Source organism: Erpetoichthys calabaricus, chromosome 16 (genome assembly GCF_900747795.2).
Source record: "Erpetoichthys calabaricus chromosome 16, fErpCal1.3, whole genome shotgun sequence".
NCBI lineage: Eukaryota > Metazoa > Chordata > Cladistia > Polypteriformes > Polypteridae > Erpetoichthys > Erpetoichthys calabaricus.
Genome location: NC_041409.2, coordinates 92,730,115 through 92,752,422, shown reverse-complemented (window position 1 = coordinate 92,752,422; position 22,308 = coordinate 92,730,115). Strand labels below are relative to the sequence as shown.

Sequence of the window (22,308 nt, the reverse complement as noted above, 5' to 3'; positions counted from 1 at the left end):
AGGCTAACAGAATGTCAGGTTATATAGCGCCTTGATGTGAGGAGTACAAGTCACAGGAGGTTCTGCTCAAGTCTTTATAACACACTGGTGAGGCCTCATCTGGAGTACGGTGGGCAGTTTGGGTCTCCAGGATACAAAAAGGACATAGCAGCACAAGAGAAGGTTCAGAGAAGAGCAACCAGGCTGATTCAGGGCTACCGGGGATGAGTTATGAGGAAAGATTAAAAGAGCTGAGCCTTTACAGTTCAAGAAAATGAAGACTAAGAGGAGACCTGACTGAAGGGTTTCAAATGATGAAGGGAATTAGTACAGTGGATCGAGACAGTGACGTTAAAATGAGTTCATCAAGAACACGGGGACACAGTTGGAAACTTGTGAAGGGGAAATTTCACACAAACATCAACCAGTTTTTCTTCACACAGAGAACCACAGACATTTGGAATAAGTGACCAAGTAGTGTGGCAGACAGGAGGACTTTAGGGACTTTCAAAACTCGACTTGATGTGTTTTTGTAGGAATTAATTAGACAGGACTGGTAGCTTTGTTGGGCTGAAGGGCCTGTTCTCGTCTGAATCCTTCAAATGTTTTAATGCAGTGCTCCCCAAACTCGGTCCTGGTGGGGGACCCCCTGTGGCTGCAGGTTTTTGTTCCAATCAGCTTCCCAATCAGTGACAACACCTGATAACGTTGAGCTCATTTAATTCACTGGGATTTATTTTTTCTCCTATTCTACGTTCAGAAAAGCACAGCAGTATGATTTTTACATTTATAAGACATTTAGAAATATTTCTGCTTTTGCTATAGATTTATATGCTTAACTCTCTTTTGTTGATTTCATTATTTTTTGCCCTTTCTCTGTGTAGTTTTTCCCCTTCATTGTATCTTATTAATGAAATTTAAAAACAAGCAGAGCAGACACGCTGGCAAACAACACTGAAGAATCAAAGGCTGCAGCTACTTTAGCGTTAGACCCACTAATTAGAAAATTATGAATTAATTAAACAATTAGAACATCTGGAAAAGTAGAATGAAAATATTGTTAGAAAAAAAAATACATCATTCCCATATAACTGCTTGGTACATTTTTTTTATAACTAAACTTAGTTTTCTAATTGGCACGGTGGCGCAGTGGGTAGCGCTGCTGCCTCACAGTAAGGAGGCCTGAGTTCACTTCCAGGGTCCTCCCTGCGTGGAGTCTGCATGTTCTCCCTGTGTCTGCGTGGGATTCCTCCCACAGTCCAAAGACATGCAGGTTAGGTGCATTGGCGATCCTAAATTGTCCGCTTGGTGTGTGCCCTGCGGTGAGCTGGCGCCCTGCTTGGGGTTTGTTTCCTACCTTGCGCCCTGTGTTGGCTGGCATTGGCTCTAGCAGACCCCGTGACCCTGTAGTTAGGATATAGCAGGTTGGATAATAGATGGATACTTTTCTGATTTCTATATTGTTCCTAAAACACAGAATCTGGGAAATAACAGTCCACTTAATGGGCCCAGGAGTCCAATTAAAAACAGAAGCTGATTGGAACAAAAACCTGCAGCCAGAGGGGGTCCCCCAGATTGAGTTTGGGAAGCCCTCCTCTAATGTGCTCCGAGTTTGATTATCAATCTTCGAGGCTGTTCGACATCTGCTGCTGACTTCTAAAGAGTCTTACTAGGCTTGGCTTCTGATAATGGAGCATCCCAGCCTAAGTACGTAACTCCAAAATGGTGGCACCAATTCTGAAAACAGAGCCCCCAGCCCCCCCGTGGTCACGCCTCTGTTTTCTATGGCTGTGTCATTAGCTAGAAGTCGTTTGCTGACAGTGGCAGATTTGCGTGCTGAAGTGACCATGGCGGCGGATCCGGGGTTGGAAATCTACATTACTAAACGAAGGTTGTATATGCGGTGGTGTGTGCGTTCGCGTTCGGGCGGCGGTTGTATTGTGCACGGCTTCTTTCTGGCCTCTGGCATCCGTACACATATACAACCTGGCGTGCACGCTTCACCTCAAGTTTAGTTTACAGGTTGTGTTGTTTGGGTGCCGCCTACTGACTCTGGGAAGGCGCTGGGTTTGACTCTGTGGCGCTGTGTGCTTGCGCTTTCAGCACGGCTTGCTGGGGCGCTGAGGCGCTGTGCATATATACAACCTTCGTTTAGTAATATAGATATATTTATATTTAGATTCTTAAAAATAAAATTTATTTAATTATGATTATCTCATTGTTCCCTTGATAACTTGTTCAGAACACAGAGGAAGTAGACAGGAAAGGACAGAGCTGGCTCTTTATTCTTAGTAGGCTGCGTTCCTTTAATGTAGGAAGTGACATCCTTCACAACTTCTACTCTGCACTGTGGTGTCCTGGGCTGGTGACATCACTTCAAGAAAGGCCCACCGAACCAACAAGTTCATTAAAAAGGCAGGCTGAATTATAGGAGGCCCTCTGGACACCCTGGAGGTCGTAGCAAAGGAGAGAATGAAACAAAACTGAGTGCTGTTATGAACAACGCTGCACATCCTCTCTGTAAAACACCAGCACTGATGACTTACAGACAACAAATCATTCACGGGGAGTGTGTCAAGAAACATTATCTATCTATCTATCTATCTATCTATCTATCTATCTATCTCTCTATCTATCTATCTATCTATCTATCTATCTATCTATCTATCTATCTATCTATCTATCTATCTATCTATCTATCTATCTATCTATCATATAGTGCCTTTCATATCTATCTTATCTATTATATATTGTTTTTCACATCTATCTATCTATCTATCTATCTATCTATCTATCTATCTATCTATCTATCTATCTATTATATAGTGCCTTTCCTATATCTATCTATCTATCTATCTATCTATCTATCTATCTATCTATCTATCTATCTATCTATCTATCTATCTATCTATCTATCTATCTATTATATATTGTTTTTCACATCTATCTATCTATCTATCTATCTATCTATCTATCTATCTATCTATCTATCTATCTATCTATCTATCTATCTATCTATCTATCTATCTATCTATCTATTATATATTGTTTTTCACATCTATCTATCTATCTATCTATCTATCTATCTATCTATCTATCTATCTATCTATCTATCTATCTATCTATCTATCTATCTATCTATGTAAATCTGTTAAGTATAGGGTAGTCCAGATCTAACTTTTAATGCAATGCAGGAAAACAATGCAAGACAAAAGAATTGTTCGAAATATCTTGTAATAAATGAAAATGGAGTTACATTGAATTAATTCACTGATTTTCCATATAATGTCCCACGTGTCCTCCATTCAGTTGTGAATACTCTATGTAATAAACTTAATAAGTTATAGCGTAATGAAAATTGCATAATTAGATCTGGACCACCACTCAGTTCTCTTGTTAAAACGGACAGACAGACAGACGTTGGATTTTATATAGATATAGGTAGTAATAGCCAGTCATTTTCTAACCTGCTTAGCCCTGAAGGGGTTGTGGGGGGGTGCTGGAGTCTATCCCAGGTAACGGAGAGCACAAGGCAGGGACAAACCGTAGACAGGGTGCCAGTCCACCGCGGGGCACACACACACACACGGGCCAATTTAGTGTCACCAATTCACATAACCTGCATGTCTTTGGACTGTGAGAGGAAACCCACACAGACATGGGGGGACATACATACTCCACACTGGCAGGACGCGGGACACAAACCCCCAGTCTCCTTACTGTGAGGCAGCAGCACCACCACTGCCCCACCATGTTGCCCCTAGGCAGTAATATATTTTTTAAAATGTTATGTATATTTTTGTAAGGGCCTTACCCATTTATTTATTTATTTATTTTTGCTTGCACTTCTTAACAGGCACTCTGAGTCTTACTTCTGCCCCCATAATCCTCCACATTTAACTTATGAATGTGAAGTTTTTTTTCTCTTAGGAGCTCTCCGGGTAATCAAATTCTTCAAAAGTTCACCAAACACAAAGCTGCACGGTCTCTAAGAGGAAGTGGAAATCATTCTTACATTCAGTGCATGTTAAATAACTGACAAGCTCATGATATTCCTTTGTCATAGCAACTTTTTAAAGATAGCATTTCATTTGTATATTTTATAATGTTGTAGTTCCGTATGGAGCATTCATGCAGTTGTAGCAGTGCTACTTTAAATGAACTACAAATCCCAGCAGCCCTGGTTAGTACTTCACCAGCTCAGTTGTTGTCGCCAGGGTTGCTAAGTGAAGTATGGTGTGGCGCTGACGTCAGAGGTGCACCAGAAGGGGCCGACAAGAAACCTCGATTGTCCATCTTTTGTGTCTCACCGCTGCACCCCGATATCGGATTACTGAGGTTTCCTGAGGGTTGCAGTGTTTGTGCCCCGAGCCTGATGTTTGTGTGGTCTGATCAGAGTTGAATGTCTTTGTCTGTGGAGCACTCTCAATGCCTGCTGTTCTTCAGCGTCACAGCAGCAGAGAACTTGACATGTTATCCTGATAGACGTCCATTTGGCACTTCTGATCATTTCTCACCTCCAATCCGCCTCTGCACCTGCACCAGGACCTTCTCTTTTTATATCCATGGTTTTCTTTTCTCATATCCTGCCTACTACGCCACCTAAAATGGTGACCATTAGGCTACTGTTTAGCTTCTAACCTCACTTGTGTAGTTCACACTTCAGCAAAGACTTCAGGGTTCACATTTCCCTTCTTCTTGGCTTCCATTGGTCACTCCTGTCTCCTCCGCTGTCCTTTTTTGCTCGTCCGTATCAATGAGGTCTCCTGTTGTTTTTCAGGTGGATTGTGGATTGCTGCCAGGGTTTCCCTCTCCTTGCTCTTCGTCACCTGGCTGACGACCCTCTACATCTTCGTGTCTCGTGGTGAGTCAGTGATCTGCCTTCCTCCGTTCATAAGTGAATGTCGTTCAAAACCACACTGTCCTTCAAATGTGAAATGTCCTACTAGGCCATCTGTTAGGGAGAAGGTGGGATTCTACGGATTGAGGGCTGACCTCCCCAGCTCCACTCTGTCCTGCTGAATTGTGGGTAATGGTTAAATTTTAACGGTGGTATAGTAGTTAGCGGCCCAGACTCATAACTCCAATATAAATCAAAGTTTTAAATGTTTTTATATTAAGAGAAAAATGGAGGACCACCAAGCCTCAATATTACAAACATGAAACAATCATTCCGTTGAGCACACAGGCTGCCATGTTCTGCACTCAGTTCACATTTTAACAGACTGTTGGCTCAGACACTGGGAGGAGACATTCAGACACCATCTTTGAGCAGAACCCTGTTGACATTTCGGCTTTACACTGCCTGATGCTTGGAGATGGAGCTTATCTTCTGGATTATCGACAATCTCCTGAGCCGTCTACTCGTAGCCCGCATGCTCGACTCGGTAGTTATTTCATATTTGTGATATGGAGGCTGAGTACTTGTTCTTTCTATTTTAATCCAAAGATATTTAAATGGGTGGCATGGTGGCGCAGTCGTAGTGCTGCTGCCTCGCCTGTGTGGTGTTTGCATGTTCTCCCCGTGTCTGTGTGGGTTTCCTCCCACAGTCCAAAAACATGCAGGTCAGGTGGATTGGCGATTCTGAATTGGCCCTAGTGTGTGTGTGCTTGGTGTGTGTGTGTGCCCTGCGGTGGGCTGGCGCCCTGCCTGGGATTAGTTCTGGGATTGGCTCCAGCAGACCTCTGTGACCCTGTGTTCGGATTCAGTGGGTTGGAAAATGGATGGATGGATGAATATTTAAATGATATACAATGGTATTGTTGCTTTGTATTTTGATTTCTGTATAATCTCAGCAGGTCTTGATTTAAGAATGGTGGTTTGACTGAAGTGTCAATAATCAGGCTCCATATTCTCTGCCCCATTGCCGGCTGTGTGGAGTTTGCATGTTCTCCCAGTCTCTTCCAGATTTTGTCGGTGGATGTTCTCTTTTTTTTTTTCCTAACATCTTCCTTTAGTGTTAGCTTGATTTAAAAACTCGAGACTGGCCCCATGCTGGACTGGCATCCAGTGCTGCAAGCGTCTGCCGTGCCCCTGTACTCGCCAAGATGGAGTCAGTAACTGCATAGAGGGATTTCAACTTTTAGTTTGGCTTCCTCTGTTCCAACAGCTCATGATGGACTTCAGAATTACGGCCTTAGATGTCCCAAAGTGTGTCTGTGGAGGACCCAGCTGGCATGTGTCAGGGACACGTCTGAGGGTGGGCAACCACTGAATATCCTGAAGTGGATGAGGATGGAAGGGCATTAAGCCCATCTGTGGCGCAGTTGTGTGGAAGTCTGGTCAAGCGTTGGGCTGCCTTGATAAGTGGCAGTACAGGTCAGATCCTGAATCCCATTGAAACAAAATGTTCTGATTAACGAATACTTTTTGTTGGCCCGGGCTAACGTTCATACAACATCACGTCTAAGAGATTTTGTTTTTACGAAATGTAAATTTCTGTATTAATGAATGTTTTTTCAAGCAAAAATGGCCTCCAAAGACAATGCAAAAGAAGGTGAGGCCGCACCTAGACTTTCACAGAGTCTTGGGAACCTTGCAACAGGCCGTCACTTTCTTCTTAGACCACAAGAAATTGACAATCCATCCATCCATTTTCCAACCTGCTGAATCTGAACACAGGGTCACGGGTGTTTGCTGGAGCCAATCCCAGCCAACACAGGGCACAAGGCAGGAACCAATCGCGGGCAGGGTGCCAACCCACCACAGGACACACACAAACACACCAAGCGCACACAAGGGCCAATTTAGAATCGCCAGTCCACCTAACCTGCATGTCTTTGGGCTGTGGGAGGAAACCCACGCAGACACGGGGAGAACATGCAAACTCCACGCAGGGAGGACCCGAGAAGTGAACCCGGGTCTCCTAACTGCGAGGCAGCAGCACTACCACGGTGCCACCGTGCCAATTAGGTCCAATTGACAATTAGGTCCAAAATTTCGGATCTTGACGAGGCTCGGCACGAGTGTACAGTCAGCGTGACTTCACAGAGGTATAGCTGAATTCTGAGTCCGTGGTCCACCGACTGGCGGAGTGGATAGCTGTGTCATGTGCGGAGACTGTACTGTTTTGAGTTTCATAGTGCTTCTCAAAGTTGTCTTTGCAATGAACAAAAAAAGTGAGAAATGGTGTCAGTTTAGGCCAGGAAAAAAGAAAATGAACAATTGTGGAAAAAGTTGATTCTGGAATTAAGAAAAATGACGTCGTGAAAACATTTGGAATCACATCTTCATCTAATATTCCATTTTCTTTCTAATGTTTAATTTTCAAATTTTCTGTAGTTTAAGAAACATTGTTTTTTTTTTTATACAGGTATTGTCAAGCTTGGGTCACAGAATTGCACGAGAGACAGGAAGGTGAGTCCAAGTTTCCAAAGATAGCACAGGTACTTTATTACTGTATAGAGAAGGCAGGTACAGTCTCGAGGCTTCATTCAAAATAGCAGCAGTTACTTCATTACTCAAGCACGCAAGACAAGAGTCATGTCATGGGGCAATTGTCCTGCTGTAGCTCCCATCTTCAGATTAGAAGAATACCAGCAGCTTTGAATCTCCGCTGTGGCCGACCAGGAGAGTGTGAGGAAGAGCAGGTCTAAGCCCAGTGTTAACTGCTATGAACATTGTGTGACAAGCACGTAAGCATGATCCTGGTTTACTGTTTACCAGACACAGCAGAGCAGCTATGGAGCTGTCCCTTATTCCGCTGCCATTAGAGATGGCAAGTCTCCTGTGACCCCAGTCACAATAATATACATATTTTCCCCATATTCGTTCTAACAAAATTTTTATGGTCCCATAAATTCCATTTTAATGGGTTCTACCTGTATACATCGGCATGTCCCCTCTCTCATTGGTAGACAGACTGTGCTCTACATGATCTGAGACAAGGTGACAGTAGGAGGAGAATCCAAAAGTGACATCAAGTTAAAGAATGGTGACAGCACGTCCCTTTTGGGGTGGGTACTACTTTATACCCAGTGTGACTGGGATAGGCACCAGCTACACGCTAAACTGAACTGAACAGGCAGGTTAGGAAAGGAATTGTTATGACTAGGAATCCCAAAGCACACTTCCAAAAATGAGAAACCAGAGGGGAAATCCCATCCAAAACCCCAGCTAGATGTAAAAAGGGGTCACGTAGATTATTTATAAAACAAAAGACTTATTATGCCCCCTGCAGTGGGCTGGCACCCTGCCCAGGGATTGTTTCCTACCTTGTGCCCTGTGTTTGCTGGGATTGTCTCCAGCAGACCCCCGTGACCCTGTGTTAGGATATAGCGGGTTGGATAACGGATGGACTTATTATGAGAAAAGTACTTCATGTGTAGGGTGGTGCAGTGGTAGCACTCCTGCCTTGTAGTAAGGTGACCAGGGTTCACATCTCAGGTGCAGTTTGCATGTTCTCCCTGCGTCTGTATGGGTTTTTTCCTTTTCCTCCGGGTGCTCTGATTTCCTCTCACAGTCCAATGCCATGCAGGTTAGGTGGATTGGCGATCCTAAATTGACCGAGGTGTGTGGTTGGGGTGAGTGTGTGTGTTTTTTGCCCTGCAATGGACTGGCACCATGTCCAGGATTTTTTCCGGCCTTGCACCCTATGCTAACTGGGATAGGCCCTAGCAGACCCTCACACTCCTGTTCAGGACTAAGGGGGCTACAAAATGACTGATGGGCATCACATTCTCAATCCTGCTTAATCCATTTTTGAGTTGAGTTGAGTCTATCAGGGCAGGACCCCCAGACACGACCTCTTACAAAATAACATGGGACATCATAAACGCAGCTTATACACAAAGAAACCAAACAATTCCTCAAACTAATAAAATATCCACTGTACACTAAACACAAAGACAACGTCAAAGGTTTGGGGGAATCCCCTCGTATACTGTAGATGTCAGCCGAATGAATAACAGAAAATAATTTACAGACTGGGGTTCAAAACAGAACTGATTATAACAGAGAGGAGGTGCTATATATGGTCGGTGGAAGGAAATGACGTCATGAGTATGTGGCATTCTGGAACCGGAAGTGACATCAGGAGGAGGCGGATCTGGTGGACCGAAAGTGATGGTTAGGCTGAAGATTTTTCTGTTGCTCTGTAGAGAGAGGGGGGGAAGAAAGAGTTAGAGCACAGCGCCATCCCCTGGTCAGGAGGGCAAATGCACTTATTAGAGCCTGTAAACTGTCTCCTAATCGCACGTGTATGATAATACATGATATCAAATATCTTGTTCAGCTATCCTCTTCAGCCTATATACATCGGACTTCCAATACAACTCGGAGTTCTGCCACATGCAAAAGTTTGCTGACGACACTGCTATAGTGGGCTGCATCAGGAGTGGGCAGGAGGAGGAGTATAGGGACCTAATCAAGGACTTTGTTAAATAGTGCGAGTCAAACCACCTACACCTGAACACCAGCAAAACCAAGGAGCTGGTGGTGGATTTTAGGAGGCCCAGACCCCTCATAGACCCCGTGATCATCAGAGGTGACTGTGTGCAGATGGTACAGACCTATAAACACCTGGGAGTGCAGCTGGATGATAAATTAGACTGGACTGCCAATACTGCTGCTCTGTGCAAGAGAGGACAGAGCCGACTATACTTCCTTAGAAGGCTGGCGTCCTTCAACATCTGCAATAAGATGCTGCAGATGTTCTATCAGACGGTTGTGGTGAGCGCCCTCTTCTACACAGTGGTGTGCTGGGGAGGCAGCATTAAGAAGAAGGACACCTCACGCCTGGACAAACTGGTGAGGAAGGCAGGCTCTATTGTAGGCACGGAGCTGGACAGTTTAACATCTGTGGCAGAGCGACGGGCGCTGAGCAGACTCCTGTCAATCATGGAGAATCCACTGCATCCACTGAACAGGATCATCTCCAGACAGAGGAGCAGCTTCAGCGACAGACTGCTGTCACCGTCCTGCTCCACTAACAGACTGAGGAGATCGTTCCTCCACCACACTATGTGACTCTTCAATTCCACCCAGGGGGGGTAAACGTTAATATTATACAAAGTTACTGTCTGTTTGTATACCTGCAGTGTCTATCTATCTATCTATCTATCTATCTATCTATCTATCTATCTATCTATCTATCTATCTATCTATCTATCTATCTATCTATCTATCTATCTATCTATCTATCTATCTATCTATCTATCTATCTATCTATCTATCTATCTATCTATCTATCTATCTAACATAATTTATATTAACATAAAAGAATCAAACATCAACACAGAAGACCGAAAACAAAGATCTGATCCCCGAACAGCTGAACTTTCATCACTTTGAGTAACACCGGGGGCACTGCCAGCTTATGTTAGAGACTGCGCTGGGGGGGTCAGGTTAGGCATATCACAATTTAAAACTTCTTACTGTTAACCCCTGCTGTGATTCGGGGGCTTGGAATTCTATGTAAATGCGGTTAAACCCGACTCGAAGTTGCTGCTTTGTAGCGTTAAGCGTAAGAAATGCCCAGGATGGTTTTCTGCTGCCATCTAGCAGATAAAATAACATCACATTGCAGAAAATCCTGAATATTTCAATGTGTTCTGCCACTTTATGGTAATTCGAAGGTAACTCATCAATATTCATGAGTGGGTGGAGCCTTCAACTAAAAACACAACAGCAAATGAGAATCCGTAAGGCCTGCTTTGAAACAAACTGAATGTGACCCATTGCTCAAAGCGAGTGACAAAGATGACGATGTGAGTCGGTCACCAGACGTCGACACGGGCCGTGAAGCTGACGCCTGTTTGGAAGTTTTAGTGATATTCATGTTTGGTGTTGGCTTCGTACCCCTGCAGATAACGCTGAACCTCCTCATTGCCCATTTACAGGTAACCCCAGTCTGACGATGTCCACTGATTAGGATCATCTGGACACTTTAGGGTTTGTCGATGATATGCCGGTGGAGAAAACAGCTGTTGAGATGAACTGCTGTGCCAAGCCGGGTCAGAAAAGTCACAGTAAACACAGTTTGACGTCATGGTCACTGGCAGCCTGTCACTGCAGATGACATGTGGGTTTTTTTCAGTCTCCTGACACTGCAGGAGCTTAGTGGGTGGACCAGTACAGAGATGGTAGTGGTTCCACAAGTTGGGTGTTGCAAACCCCCATTTTCAGTGAAGTAGTGAGTGAGCATCATTATAAAATATTTACGTTTCACTAATGATGAAGACTGTGGTGAAGCCAATGACCCAGCACTGAAACTGTACAAACTATGGGAAGCATATGAGGCAACCATTGAAAATAACATCTGGAATATTGCAACACAGCCTTTCAATGTCTGCTCCAGCTGCTGACAGTTTGAAAACACAGCGCACAAGGCGCATGCGGACGTCAGGCAGAACTCCCCTACTGGGACTATGGCAACGTTTTGGGGTTCACATGTTTCTGTTGCACATGATAACATTTTTTGTTGCTGAATTAAATTCAATGCTTTTGGTTTGTTTTTCTGGGTGTAAACCTACAGTGGTCCTGAAGGGCAAGTGACAAAAAATGTAAAGGCGTGACGTGGACACTTAAGGTAGGGGTGACGACAAGTAAAAGTGTATAGAAAGGTTCGGTACCGTGGCAACTAATGGAAAGCACTGATTGGTGGCAACGGGTTGTATGTCAGTCCACAGGTGAAGTTTGCAGTTAAGTGGTGTGCTGAGCAGTGGCGTAGCTGGGGGGGGTTAGGGGTGGACATCTGTCCCCGGGCGCAGCATCCAGGGGGCGCCAAATTTCCCTTCCCCATTGCATTTTGGCAAACGGGAGGGGGCGCGAAATCTTCAGTTGTCCCCGGGCGCTGAAAACCCTAGCTACGCCTCTGATGCTGAGTGAGAGAAAGTTAATATCACATTCTTTTTTCAATTAAATTCTTGCCCATCACAGTTCCGGATGTACGTACATGATGGTGTACATTAACAGGCTGACATCCATTTAGTTTTTTCCTCATTGAATGTGTGCGTCACCTTTTTTTAATTGTGCGGCACCACATTTAATTCTGCGCGTTTTGAATGTGTGCGTCACACCATTACATTTTTTTTGTCACTTGCCTTTCAGGGCCACCGTATATAAACCTACTGCTAAGGAGGGTACTGTGAGAGGGAACAATGGAGAAGGAGATGTTATGAAAAAAAATATTAAGAAATGAAAAAGTCAAAATGCTTTTCATTATGCAGGCAGTGGTACAGAGAAATAAAAAACGGCACACCTTTGACTATGAAGATTAGTAACAAGACGTCCTGTGGATTTTCTTCTATTAGAAGTGCCTCGGGGGTGAGCAGCCTGCATTCTGCCATCTAGTGGACAACAGACCAAGGTGCAGCTCCTCTCTTAAAAACCAAAGCAACCCAAGAGAGAAAAAATGTCAAATAAAAACTACAGGCGGGTGCCACTGTGCCAACCGCTGATGGCTACAGTTATAACGCCTACTTACTGCCCCCTAGTGGACTCACATAAGATTTAAAGTTTCTGCTCACCGACCCGAGAGATGAGAATTTCTGATTTATCTTTTTGTATTTTTTTTTGTTCCTAGATCTTAAAGCACCATGCCTAGACTTGAGAGCCAGCAGAGAGTAAATGATGGCCCTGAGAAGGATTTGGCTGCTAAGTGCCTGCTTGCTGAATGCTTTCTGTCATGTCAGTCATGGATCATGCCACCCAGCGCTCTGTACCATGATTGCTGCCCACCCTGATGAGTTCCCCATAATGTGCCGTGTGTGCCAGACCAAGGCAGTGGCTGCCAATCTGAAGGCAGGACCCAGCATGAAGTCCACTGAGGGTCCACTTCATTGGCCCACACATCCCAGCAGGCCACATTTGGGAGGAGGAGAATGGAGGAACAATCAAAGAGATTTGATCCACGGATTCATGTCATTTATGTGACTTTTATTGGCATAAAAACATGCAGCAGATGAAGGACTCTCAGCCGTGGCGCTCGTTTTGTGATTTCTGTCCCAGGGCTCTTCCCCTGGCTTGGCTTCGTATTCAACTTTTATGTCTCTTTTGTTCATTTTTGATTTGTTTTTGCGTATTATTCAATACCTGTGTTATGTCTCATGCGTCTGTGGGCGGGGCCACCTGCCAATCACTGCCCTATAAAACCAGAGGGTCTCCCACAGTTCCTGGTGGTTCATTTGGAGATTTGGTGAGTTGCTCTGATTTTTTTTTTTCTGTGCTTAGTGATTTTTGGATATTTTGAACCGGCGCTCTGTTTCAGATCTTTGTATTGGGATTTTGTTTGCATGGATTGCCTTTCTGCTCTTTGGGGCTTCATAGTGTAACAGAACATTTTGTGAATAAAAATTTATACTTTATGAAGACCTTGGGCCTCATGTATAGCGCCGTGCATTGAATTCAAACTAAAACACGGCATATGGACAACAACAGAAATGTGCGTATGCACAAAAAAATCAAGGTGCATTAAACTATGCGTATGCCAAGTTCCATGCACTTCCTCTTTGTAAATCCCAATGAACGTGAAATTTAACGCACCCTGACTCCTCCCATAATTTTACATATTTTTAATAGATAGATAGATAGATAGATAGATACTTTATTAATCTGCAAATCAATATAAATATCACCTTCTGTTCAGTGTTTGGTTAAAAAACAATGGAAAAGAGAGGAAAGAGAGGTAAGGAGCACACGCTGATACAGAGCATTGCTGCACCCACCACATGACACCTCTAGATCCCAGATTAGGACCCGAGTGCAGCCATGCAACAGGTGACACCTCCGCACCACACCAGTTCAGATGGAATTGAAGCAGTGGGAGGTTTTTTTATGGTGGCTGGAGTGCCAATTCTGCCACCAACCCCCAGGATTGTCTCCTGCAGGTTGGACGGCCTACATGCAGGACTGGATGCAGATTAACATCATACCCAGGACCGAACAATTGCAGGTTAAAGGCACTTGCTCTGGGGCCCAATGGAGTAGAGTCTCTTTTGGCATTTTACAAGATTCAACCCGGCAACCTTCCGATTGCCAGCGTAGATCCCTAACCTCAAAGCCACCACTCCACCCTACACAATGGAATAGGCACGTGAAAAAAAGAAGAATTTCAGCAAAAGCGAAGTGAAGGCAAGGAAAAACACACTATTTGTTGGTTTAAGCAGTGGTATAAGCAACAAAAGAATGGCGGAGACACTCGAAAGTTCAAGTTTGGAAAGTCACACGGTGCCCGAAAGAAAAAAAAGTGGTGGTCAGATATCACAGTCAACGTGAAAAGACGAATCGCAGCCCACCGTCTGTTTATTCTGTTTCAAACAATACAATTTTATGTAATTTATTTACCCAAATAAATGCTCCAGAGAGTTCAAGCAGCAGATGCATGACACTCTCTGCTCAGAGGTGGAGGTTGTGTGAGTCACATCTTCATGGTAGAATTGCTACAATGAAACCACCGCTGAAGGAAACAAGAGGAAGAGCCTTGGTGGGCCTGGAAACATAAGGCAGTGGGCACCAGACCAGTGGAAATCTGTCCTTTGGTTTGATGAGTCCAAGTTTGAGATTTTTGGTTCCAAAGGTTCTGTCTTCACAAGATGCAGAGAAAGTGACTGACTGATGTCTGGATGTGCGATTCTCACTGTGAAGCATGGGGTAAGAGGTGGGATAGTGTGGGGGGACTTTAGCTGTATTGGCAATTTCTTTCGAAGAAAAGGCACATTTTAAACAGCATGGCTACCATGGTGATATGCCATCCCATCTGGTTTGTGCTTAGTTGGATTGTCATTTGTTTATCAACAAGGCAACGACTCAAAACACCTCCCAGCTTGTGTAAGAGTTCCACGTTAGAGGAACTGAATGATGGGGCGCTGCAGCAGATGATCTGGCCACCACAGTCACCTGCTACTTCAATACTGTTAGGAAAGTGGCACAGGTGGCTTTGAACCTCATCAGGCTGGTTGGGAGAAGTCCAAGAGTGCGTGAAGTTGTCATGATGGCTACTTTGAAGGATCTAAAATAGAAGAGAGTTTGGATTTGTTAACAATTGTTTGGTCACTACACAGAAAGTAGGAAGAACTCTTTGATGATTATCTATCTATCTATCTATCTATCTATCTATCTATCTATCTATCTATCTATCTATCTATCTATCTATCTATCTATCTATCTATCTATCTATCTATCTATCTATCTATCTATCTATCTATCTATCTATTATATAGTGCCTTTCACATCTATCTATCTATCGTATAGTGCCTTTCACATCTATCTATCTATCTATCTATCTATCTATCTATCTATCTATCTATCTATCTATCTATCTATCTATCTATCTATCTATCTATCATATAGTGCCTTTCCTATCTAACTATCTATCTATCTATTATACTGTATAGTGCCTTTCATGTCTATCTATCTATCTATCTATCTATCTATCTATCTATCTATCTATCTATCTATCTATCTATCTATCTATCTATCTATCTATCTATCTATCTATTATATAGTGCCTTTCACATCTATCTATCTATCATATAGTGCCTTTCACATCTATCTATCTATCTATCTATCTATCTATCTATCTATCTATCTATCTATCTATCTATCTATCTATCTATCTATCTATTATATAGTGCCTTTCACATCTATCTATCTATCATATAGTGCCTTTCACATCTATCTATCTATCTATCTATCTATCTATCTATCTATCTATCTATCTATCTATCTATCTATCTATCTATCTATCTATCTATCTATCTATCTATCTATCTATCATATAGTGCCTTTCCTATCTAACTATCTATCTATCTATTATACTGTATAGTGCCTTTCATGTCTATCTATCTATCTATCTATCTATCTATCTATCTATCTATCTATCTATCTATCTATCTATCTATCTATCTATCTATCTATCTATCTATCCTGTCTTACTGTTACTCTGTGTGTCGATTGCTTTGGTCTGGAGTGGGAGTGGCCTTTGTGCTAGCAGGAGAGTGAGTGTAGCTTTTTCTTTTTTTCCTTTTTTTTCTTTTATTCTTTTTTTTTTTCTAGTCATTTCTCTTAATTTTTAGCTCTGTTATTTGTATATAGTTATTATTTCAAGTTTATATAGTATTTTGTTTTTAAAAAGAAGTGGCTAGGATGGCTGTGTCCCGAGGGATACAGCCAGGCCTTTTGCCACATGGCTTTGAAAATCTTAGCAGAAGAAATGGCATCAAGTTGATTGTTGATCCAGTAGTTTCAGTAGAGAAGTGTGTTACTGAAATTGGAAAAATAATTGGATGTAAAAACATTATTTCTGCTTCACGAATGAATAAGGCAGTTGTGGTATTTCTAAATGAGGAGGCCTTAGTTCACCAACTGGTCCAGGAAGGCCTAGTTATTAATGGAACCCTCATTTCTGTTTTGCCGCTTTCAACTCTTGCAAAGAGGATTATAATCTCTAATGTTCCTCCTTTCTTGAAGAATGAACTGCTACGTAATGAATTGCGCAGGTATGGCGAGATTATTTCTGATATTACTTTGATTCCTTTGGGGTGTAAACAGCCAGAATTAAAGCATGTGGTTTCATTTAGGAGACAGGTTTTTATGCTCCTCAACAGAGGTTACAATGAGTTAGATGTTGCTCTGAAATTCAAAGTTGATGGATGTGATTATATTGTGTTTATATCTTCTGAATCAATGAAATGTTTTAAATGTGGCTGTGCAGGGCACAAAGCAGTTGATTGTAAGAGAACTGATGGAAGTTATTCTATGGGAGGTAACATACATGTAGTGAGGGAGTCAGATGTAGAGGATGAGTCTGAGGACTCCGACTCCGATGCTGAAGATCAGCAGATTGTTATCTGTGAGGTAGCCACAGGTACTCTTAGCTTGACTTCAGGAAGTTCTGAAAATCAGATACCCAGTTGTAGCTCCACAGTTGAAAGGAGTGAAATAAAGAAAGCTGAGACAAAAATGCCTGAAGTGGACGGATTGGCTAAGGCCTAGTTGAAGTCCTCTAATCTAAATATACATCAGGCTGAAGAAAAGGGCCCAGCTGAGGCTGAGGTTGAGGTTATGCAGCTTATCAGAGAAACGTCACCAACTGAGGTGGATGACATTGAAAGTATGAATGCTGCTGCTGCTACTGCCTGTGAGCCATCTAAGGTGGATGAGCGGGCCGAGGCCAGTCCTGAGTCCACAGTCCACAGTGAAGCTGCTCGCCCTCTCTTGAATCTCAAAGCTGTGGCAGAAACTGAACCAGGCACCACTTCAGGTAGTGCAGTTAGGGAAGAAAAAGCTGGAATTGTTGAGGAAATGAATGTTGAAGAAGAATGGACGACACTCCCCAGAAAGAGGAAAGAAACCTCAGACGGTGGAGTTGGTGCAAAGAGAAGTAACAAAATGAACCTGACAGAGGGGGCTGACGTGTCTTTAAAAAATCGCTTTTTAAATACCAGAGAGGTGACAATTAGCCCAGAGTGTGAGGAGAGTCAGCAGGGTGGTGAGGATAGTGACTCTTGCATGTCAAGTGACAATTTAACTGGTACTCTTGGAAAAACGGAGTACAGCACTGAAAGCATTCTGAGCTTTCTGGATTTTCTTGAAGGCAAAAGGAGGGTCAATGTTGTAGAACATTTTCCTGACCTGGAACTTTTTTTGGTTTCAGCCAAGCGTGTTATGCGTAATGCTGTTCCTTTGGGAATGGAAAGAAAAGAATTTAATCGTTTAAAGAATGTTATCAGCAAAGTTAGAAAGTCTCTCACCTCCAGCACATAATGGCTCCACACCAGTTCCTCTTTTTGTCATTAGTTAAAGTTCTTGTTGTCATTGCTGCTCCATTTCTATTCTTTCTAATGCCTGCTCTCTCTTTGGGCTCTTTGAACGTTAACGGCTGCAGAGACTCCTCAAAGAGAGCCGTACTTTTTCAATATTTAGAACAGAAAAAACTTGATGTGATTTTTCTTCAAGAAACTCATACTGACCCAATGAATGAGTCGGAGTGGCAGAGGGACTGGGGTGGCATGACGTTTCTGAGCCACGGCTCCAGTGCCAGCGCAGGGGTGGCAGTGCTCTTCAGTAAAGCAATTCTCCCAGAGTCCATCGACTGTATTGAGCAAGTTAAAGGCCGTCTCATGAAGGTTGTTGTTCATATTCAGGGGAAAAATATTATTTTTATAAATGTCTACGCTCCAAATGAGGGCAAAGAGAGAATTTCTTTTTTTCTTTTGTTAAAAGACGTACTCGCTGAGTGCAGTTCAGAGGATGTCGTGTTCTTAGCTGGTGATTTTAATTGCACTGACAATGCAGTGATGGACAGGAATGGCGCTGAGCCTCACCCGGGGTCAGTCAAGGTGTTGCAGTCGGTCCTTCATCAGCAAGAACTTGTGGATGTGTGGAGGGAGTTAAACCCGACAGCGAGACAGTACACATGGCTCAAGGCCTCCAGTCGCATGTTATCTATGGCACGGCTGGACAGAATTTATACTTTACAGCACAATTTGAACCTCATTTTGGGCTCTTGCCTTCTGCCCACAGGGTTTTCAGACCATAGTTTAGCTCTCACTCGTTTTTCTTTGGGGTCTGAAAGTAATTTTAAATCTTTCTGGCACTTTAACTCTAAACTTCTTAAAGACTCTCTATTTCTTCAACACTTTCATCTCTTTTGGGACAAATGGAGACTCAGCAAAAGTGAATTCTCATCTCTGAAACAATGGTGGGATGTCTCCAAGGTCCAAATTAAACTATTTTGCCAGTTTTATTCTGAACATTCTTCTAGAAAGGTCACCATGGCCATTAAAGAACTGGAAGAGGACATTGGGCTAATTCAAGCCAAACTGGATAGCGGTTTTGATGCCACTTTGCTTGAGTCCCTACAAGACAAAAAAATTCTCTAAGATCCCTGCTGGATGAACAGGTGAAGGGCGCCATTGTCCGGGGGAGATTCCAGAATATTTCTCACATAGACGCCCCTACGCAGTTTTTCTTTTCTTTGGAGAAAAAGGTTGCTCAGGCAAAAATCATTCACTGTCTGAAAACTGCAGATGGGACTGAAATGACGGAGACTGAGGAGATCAAGGAATTTGCCTTAAAATTTTACAAAGACTTATTCTCTGCAGAAACCGTGGACTTGTCTTCAACCACAGAATTTTTCTTTGATGACTTACCACAGTTGACTCCATCCACTAAGGAAGTACTCGACCTGCCACTATCGCTGGAGGAACTCACTAGTGCTCTTGGGAGTCTAAATCAGAACAAAGCCCCTGGGATTGATGGACTTCCCGTCGAATTCTACAAGTCCTTTTGGGATGTCATGGGTAAGGACTTCCTGACTGTGTTCATGGAGAGCATCAGGGATAAAGAACTTCCTGTGAGTTGTCGGAGAGCTGTTTTGACTCTTTTGCCAAAAAAAGGGGATCTTTGCAACATTAAGAACTGGAGACCAATCAGCCTACTATGCTCGGACTACAAAATCTTTTCTAAAGCGTTGGCTCTTCGTCTGAGGACTGTTATGAACTGCTTGGTGGCTTTCGATCAGTCATACTGTGTCCCTGAACGATGTATTTTTGATAACATTTTCTTTGTGCGGGATTTGGTATCTGCATCTGAGATTCTTGGGTTTAAGGCGGGTCTTATCTCATTGGATCAAGAAAAGGCCTTTGACCGGGTAGACCACCAGTATTTATTTAAAGTTCTAGAGAGGTTTGGTTTTGGTGAGACCTTTCTAGGTTATATTAAATTAATGTACACAAATGTGTTTAGTGTTTTAAAAATTAATGGAGGATTGGGAGCCCCATTTTCTGTTACAAGGGGCATTCGTCAGGGGTGTGCACTCTCTGGTATGTTATACTCACTGTCCATAGAGCCCCTGCTCCACAGACTTCGCCAATTACTTCATGGCCTGTCATTGCCTGTGTGTCCCACTGCATCCTTTAAAGTGGTGGCATATGCTGACGATGTCACAGTTGTCATCACTGAACCCAATGATGTTGTCCTGCTGAAGGACTGTTTACAGGTGTTTCAAACGGTGTCATCTGCCAGGGTCAACTGGTCCAAATGTAACGCCTTTCTGATGGGCAAGTGGGACTGTCCTCCCCCAAGCCTCCCAAGTGGTTTAACATGGAATTCTAAGGTGTTTAAACATCTGGGAATTTACATTGGGAAGTCTGGAGCCACAGCTGATAACTGGGAGGGCTTAATTGATCAAATTCAGGGGAGACTGAAGAAATGGAAATGGGTGGTCACCAAGCTCTCTTTTAGGGGTAGAGTGCTGATTATTAATAATTTAATTGCTTCAATGCTTTGGCATAAATTTAGGTGTGCAGATCCTCCACTTTGGCTATTAAAAGAAATTCAGAGAATTTTGCTGGATTTTTTTTGGGACAAAATTCATTGGGTTAAACGCAGTGTGGATGAAGGTGGTCAGGGCTTGGTGGACATTCTGTGCAGAATTGAAGCTTTTAGGCTGACAGATTTACAGCGTCTTTTGTACGCCCCTCAGCCTTTACTGTGGAGGAGTTTGGCGTTCGCTTTTTTTCATAGGGTTGGTAATCTTCTTTTTGATTTGCAACTCCTTTTCATTGACGTCAAGCAATTGGCGCTGTCTGTGCTGCCCGTTTTTTACCGCAATATGTTATTAATTTGGCATACTAAAGCAAGCAGAGTGGGAATTAATCTGGACTCAGTCTTCTGGTTACTTGAAGAACCAGTAGTATGGAATCCAACCTTGGAGTTTGACTCGGTTAGTTTGAACTCCCTGCTTATGAGCAAAGGCTTTTCTAAAGTAGCTGACTTTATTGATCCGGTCAGCAACCAGTGGAAGTCTGAGGCAGCTGTGACACATGAGCTCGGGATTAGGTCTGTCCGCTTTGGGGGGTCGATTATTAACAAACTACAAGTCTCTTTAGTGCAATTGGGTGCAGGTCCCCTGTGTGAGGAGTTTTTCTCTGGTGATCTCATAAAAGAGGCGGAACCTCCTGAATGTGATATTAGAATTAAACCAAATGTAAAGGATTTTATCAGGCCTAAAAACTCAATTTTAAAAATTAATCACATAAATGGAATTTTGTTCCAAGATTTGTCAAAAAAAGAATTGTATGACTGGTGTCTTAAAGTGTCCCATTTTATACATTTGAAGGAAATGACTGATACCCTCTGGAGGAACACTCTGTGTCTGCATGACACGACATCTCCAGCATGGAGGACTTTATATAAACCTCCCATTGAGAAAAGAGTTGGGGACCTGCAGTGGAGGATTCTACATGTAGCACTAGCTACCAATTCATTCTTAAAAACCATTGGCGCCAGCACAACAGATCAGTGTCCATTTTGCCTTCAGAAAGAAACAATTTATCATTTATTCCTGTATTGTACCAGATTACAACCATTGCTGACTTTCCTTGCTTTATTGTTGTTGAATTTGGGGATTGTATTTAATGAACTCATTTATATTTTTGGAATGTCGGTGTCGAGAATTCATAAAAGAGAATGTTTACTTTGTAATTTTTTGTTAGGCCAGGCCAAGATGGCAACTTTAAAAACAAGAAGAAATAGAGATAAAGGTCTGAAAACCACTGACGCCCTATTAATGTTTAAGGTCCTCCTTCAAAGGAGATTGAAGATTGAATTTGCATACTTTAAACTAATTAATCAATTAGATGTATTTAGTGAAATCTGGGCTGTAAATGATGTTTTATGTTCCATGGAAAATGAATGTCTGGTACTAAAGTCTGAGTAGGAAAACTTTACTTTTAAATGTTTTTGAATGTTGGCTGTTAATTTGACTGCAGTTGTGTTATAATTGTTAATAAAGGTCATTTTAAAATTGAAAATTATCTATCTATCTATCTATCTATCTATTATACTGTATAGTGCCTTTCATGTCTATCTATCTATCTATCTATCTATCTATCTATCTATCTATCTATCTATCTATCTATCTATCTATCATATAGTGCCTTTCCTATCTATCTATCTATCTATCTATCTATCTATCTATCTATCTATCTATCTATCTATCTATCTATCTATCTATCTATCTATCTATTATACTGTATAGTGCCTTTCATGTCTATCTATCTATCTATCTATCTATCTATCTATCTATCTATCTATCTATCTATCATATAGTGCCTTTCCCATCTATCTATCTATCTATCTATCTATCTATCTATCTATCTATCTATCTATCTATCTATCTATCTATCTATCTATCTATTATACTGTATAGTGCCTTTCATGTCTATCTATCTATCTATCTATCTATCTATCTATCTATCTATCTATCTATCTATCTATCTATCTATCTATCATATAGTGCCTTTCCTATCTATCTATCTATCTATCTATCTATCTATCTATCTATCTATCTATCTATCTATCTATCTATCTATCTATCTATCTAT

The 22,308-nt window shown here is 42.4% G+C and overlaps 1 protein-coding gene across 2 annotated transcripts in view; it reads left to right on the top strand.

Annotated features, from left to right (window-relative positions):
• Positions 1 to 22,308, top strand: part of LOC114666880 (uncharacterized) — an 80,560-nt gene that overhangs the window by 9,189 nt on the left and 49,063 nt on the right. Inside the window, exons 5-6 of one of the 2 annotated variants that reach the window (XM_028821508.2) lie at positions 4,760 to 4,843; positions 7,293 to 7,402. The exons of the other annotated variant lie outside the window; for it this stretch is intronic. Of the exons in view, the coding sequence (XP_028677341.2) occupies positions 4,760 to 4,843; positions 7,293 to 7,360 (152 nt within the window). The 3' untranslated portion in view covers positions 7,361 to 7,402. Of the gene's footprint in view, positions 1 to 4,759; positions 4,844 to 7,292; positions 7,403 to 22,308 lie in introns of those variants that run through there. 2 annotated transcript variants of the gene reach the window in all.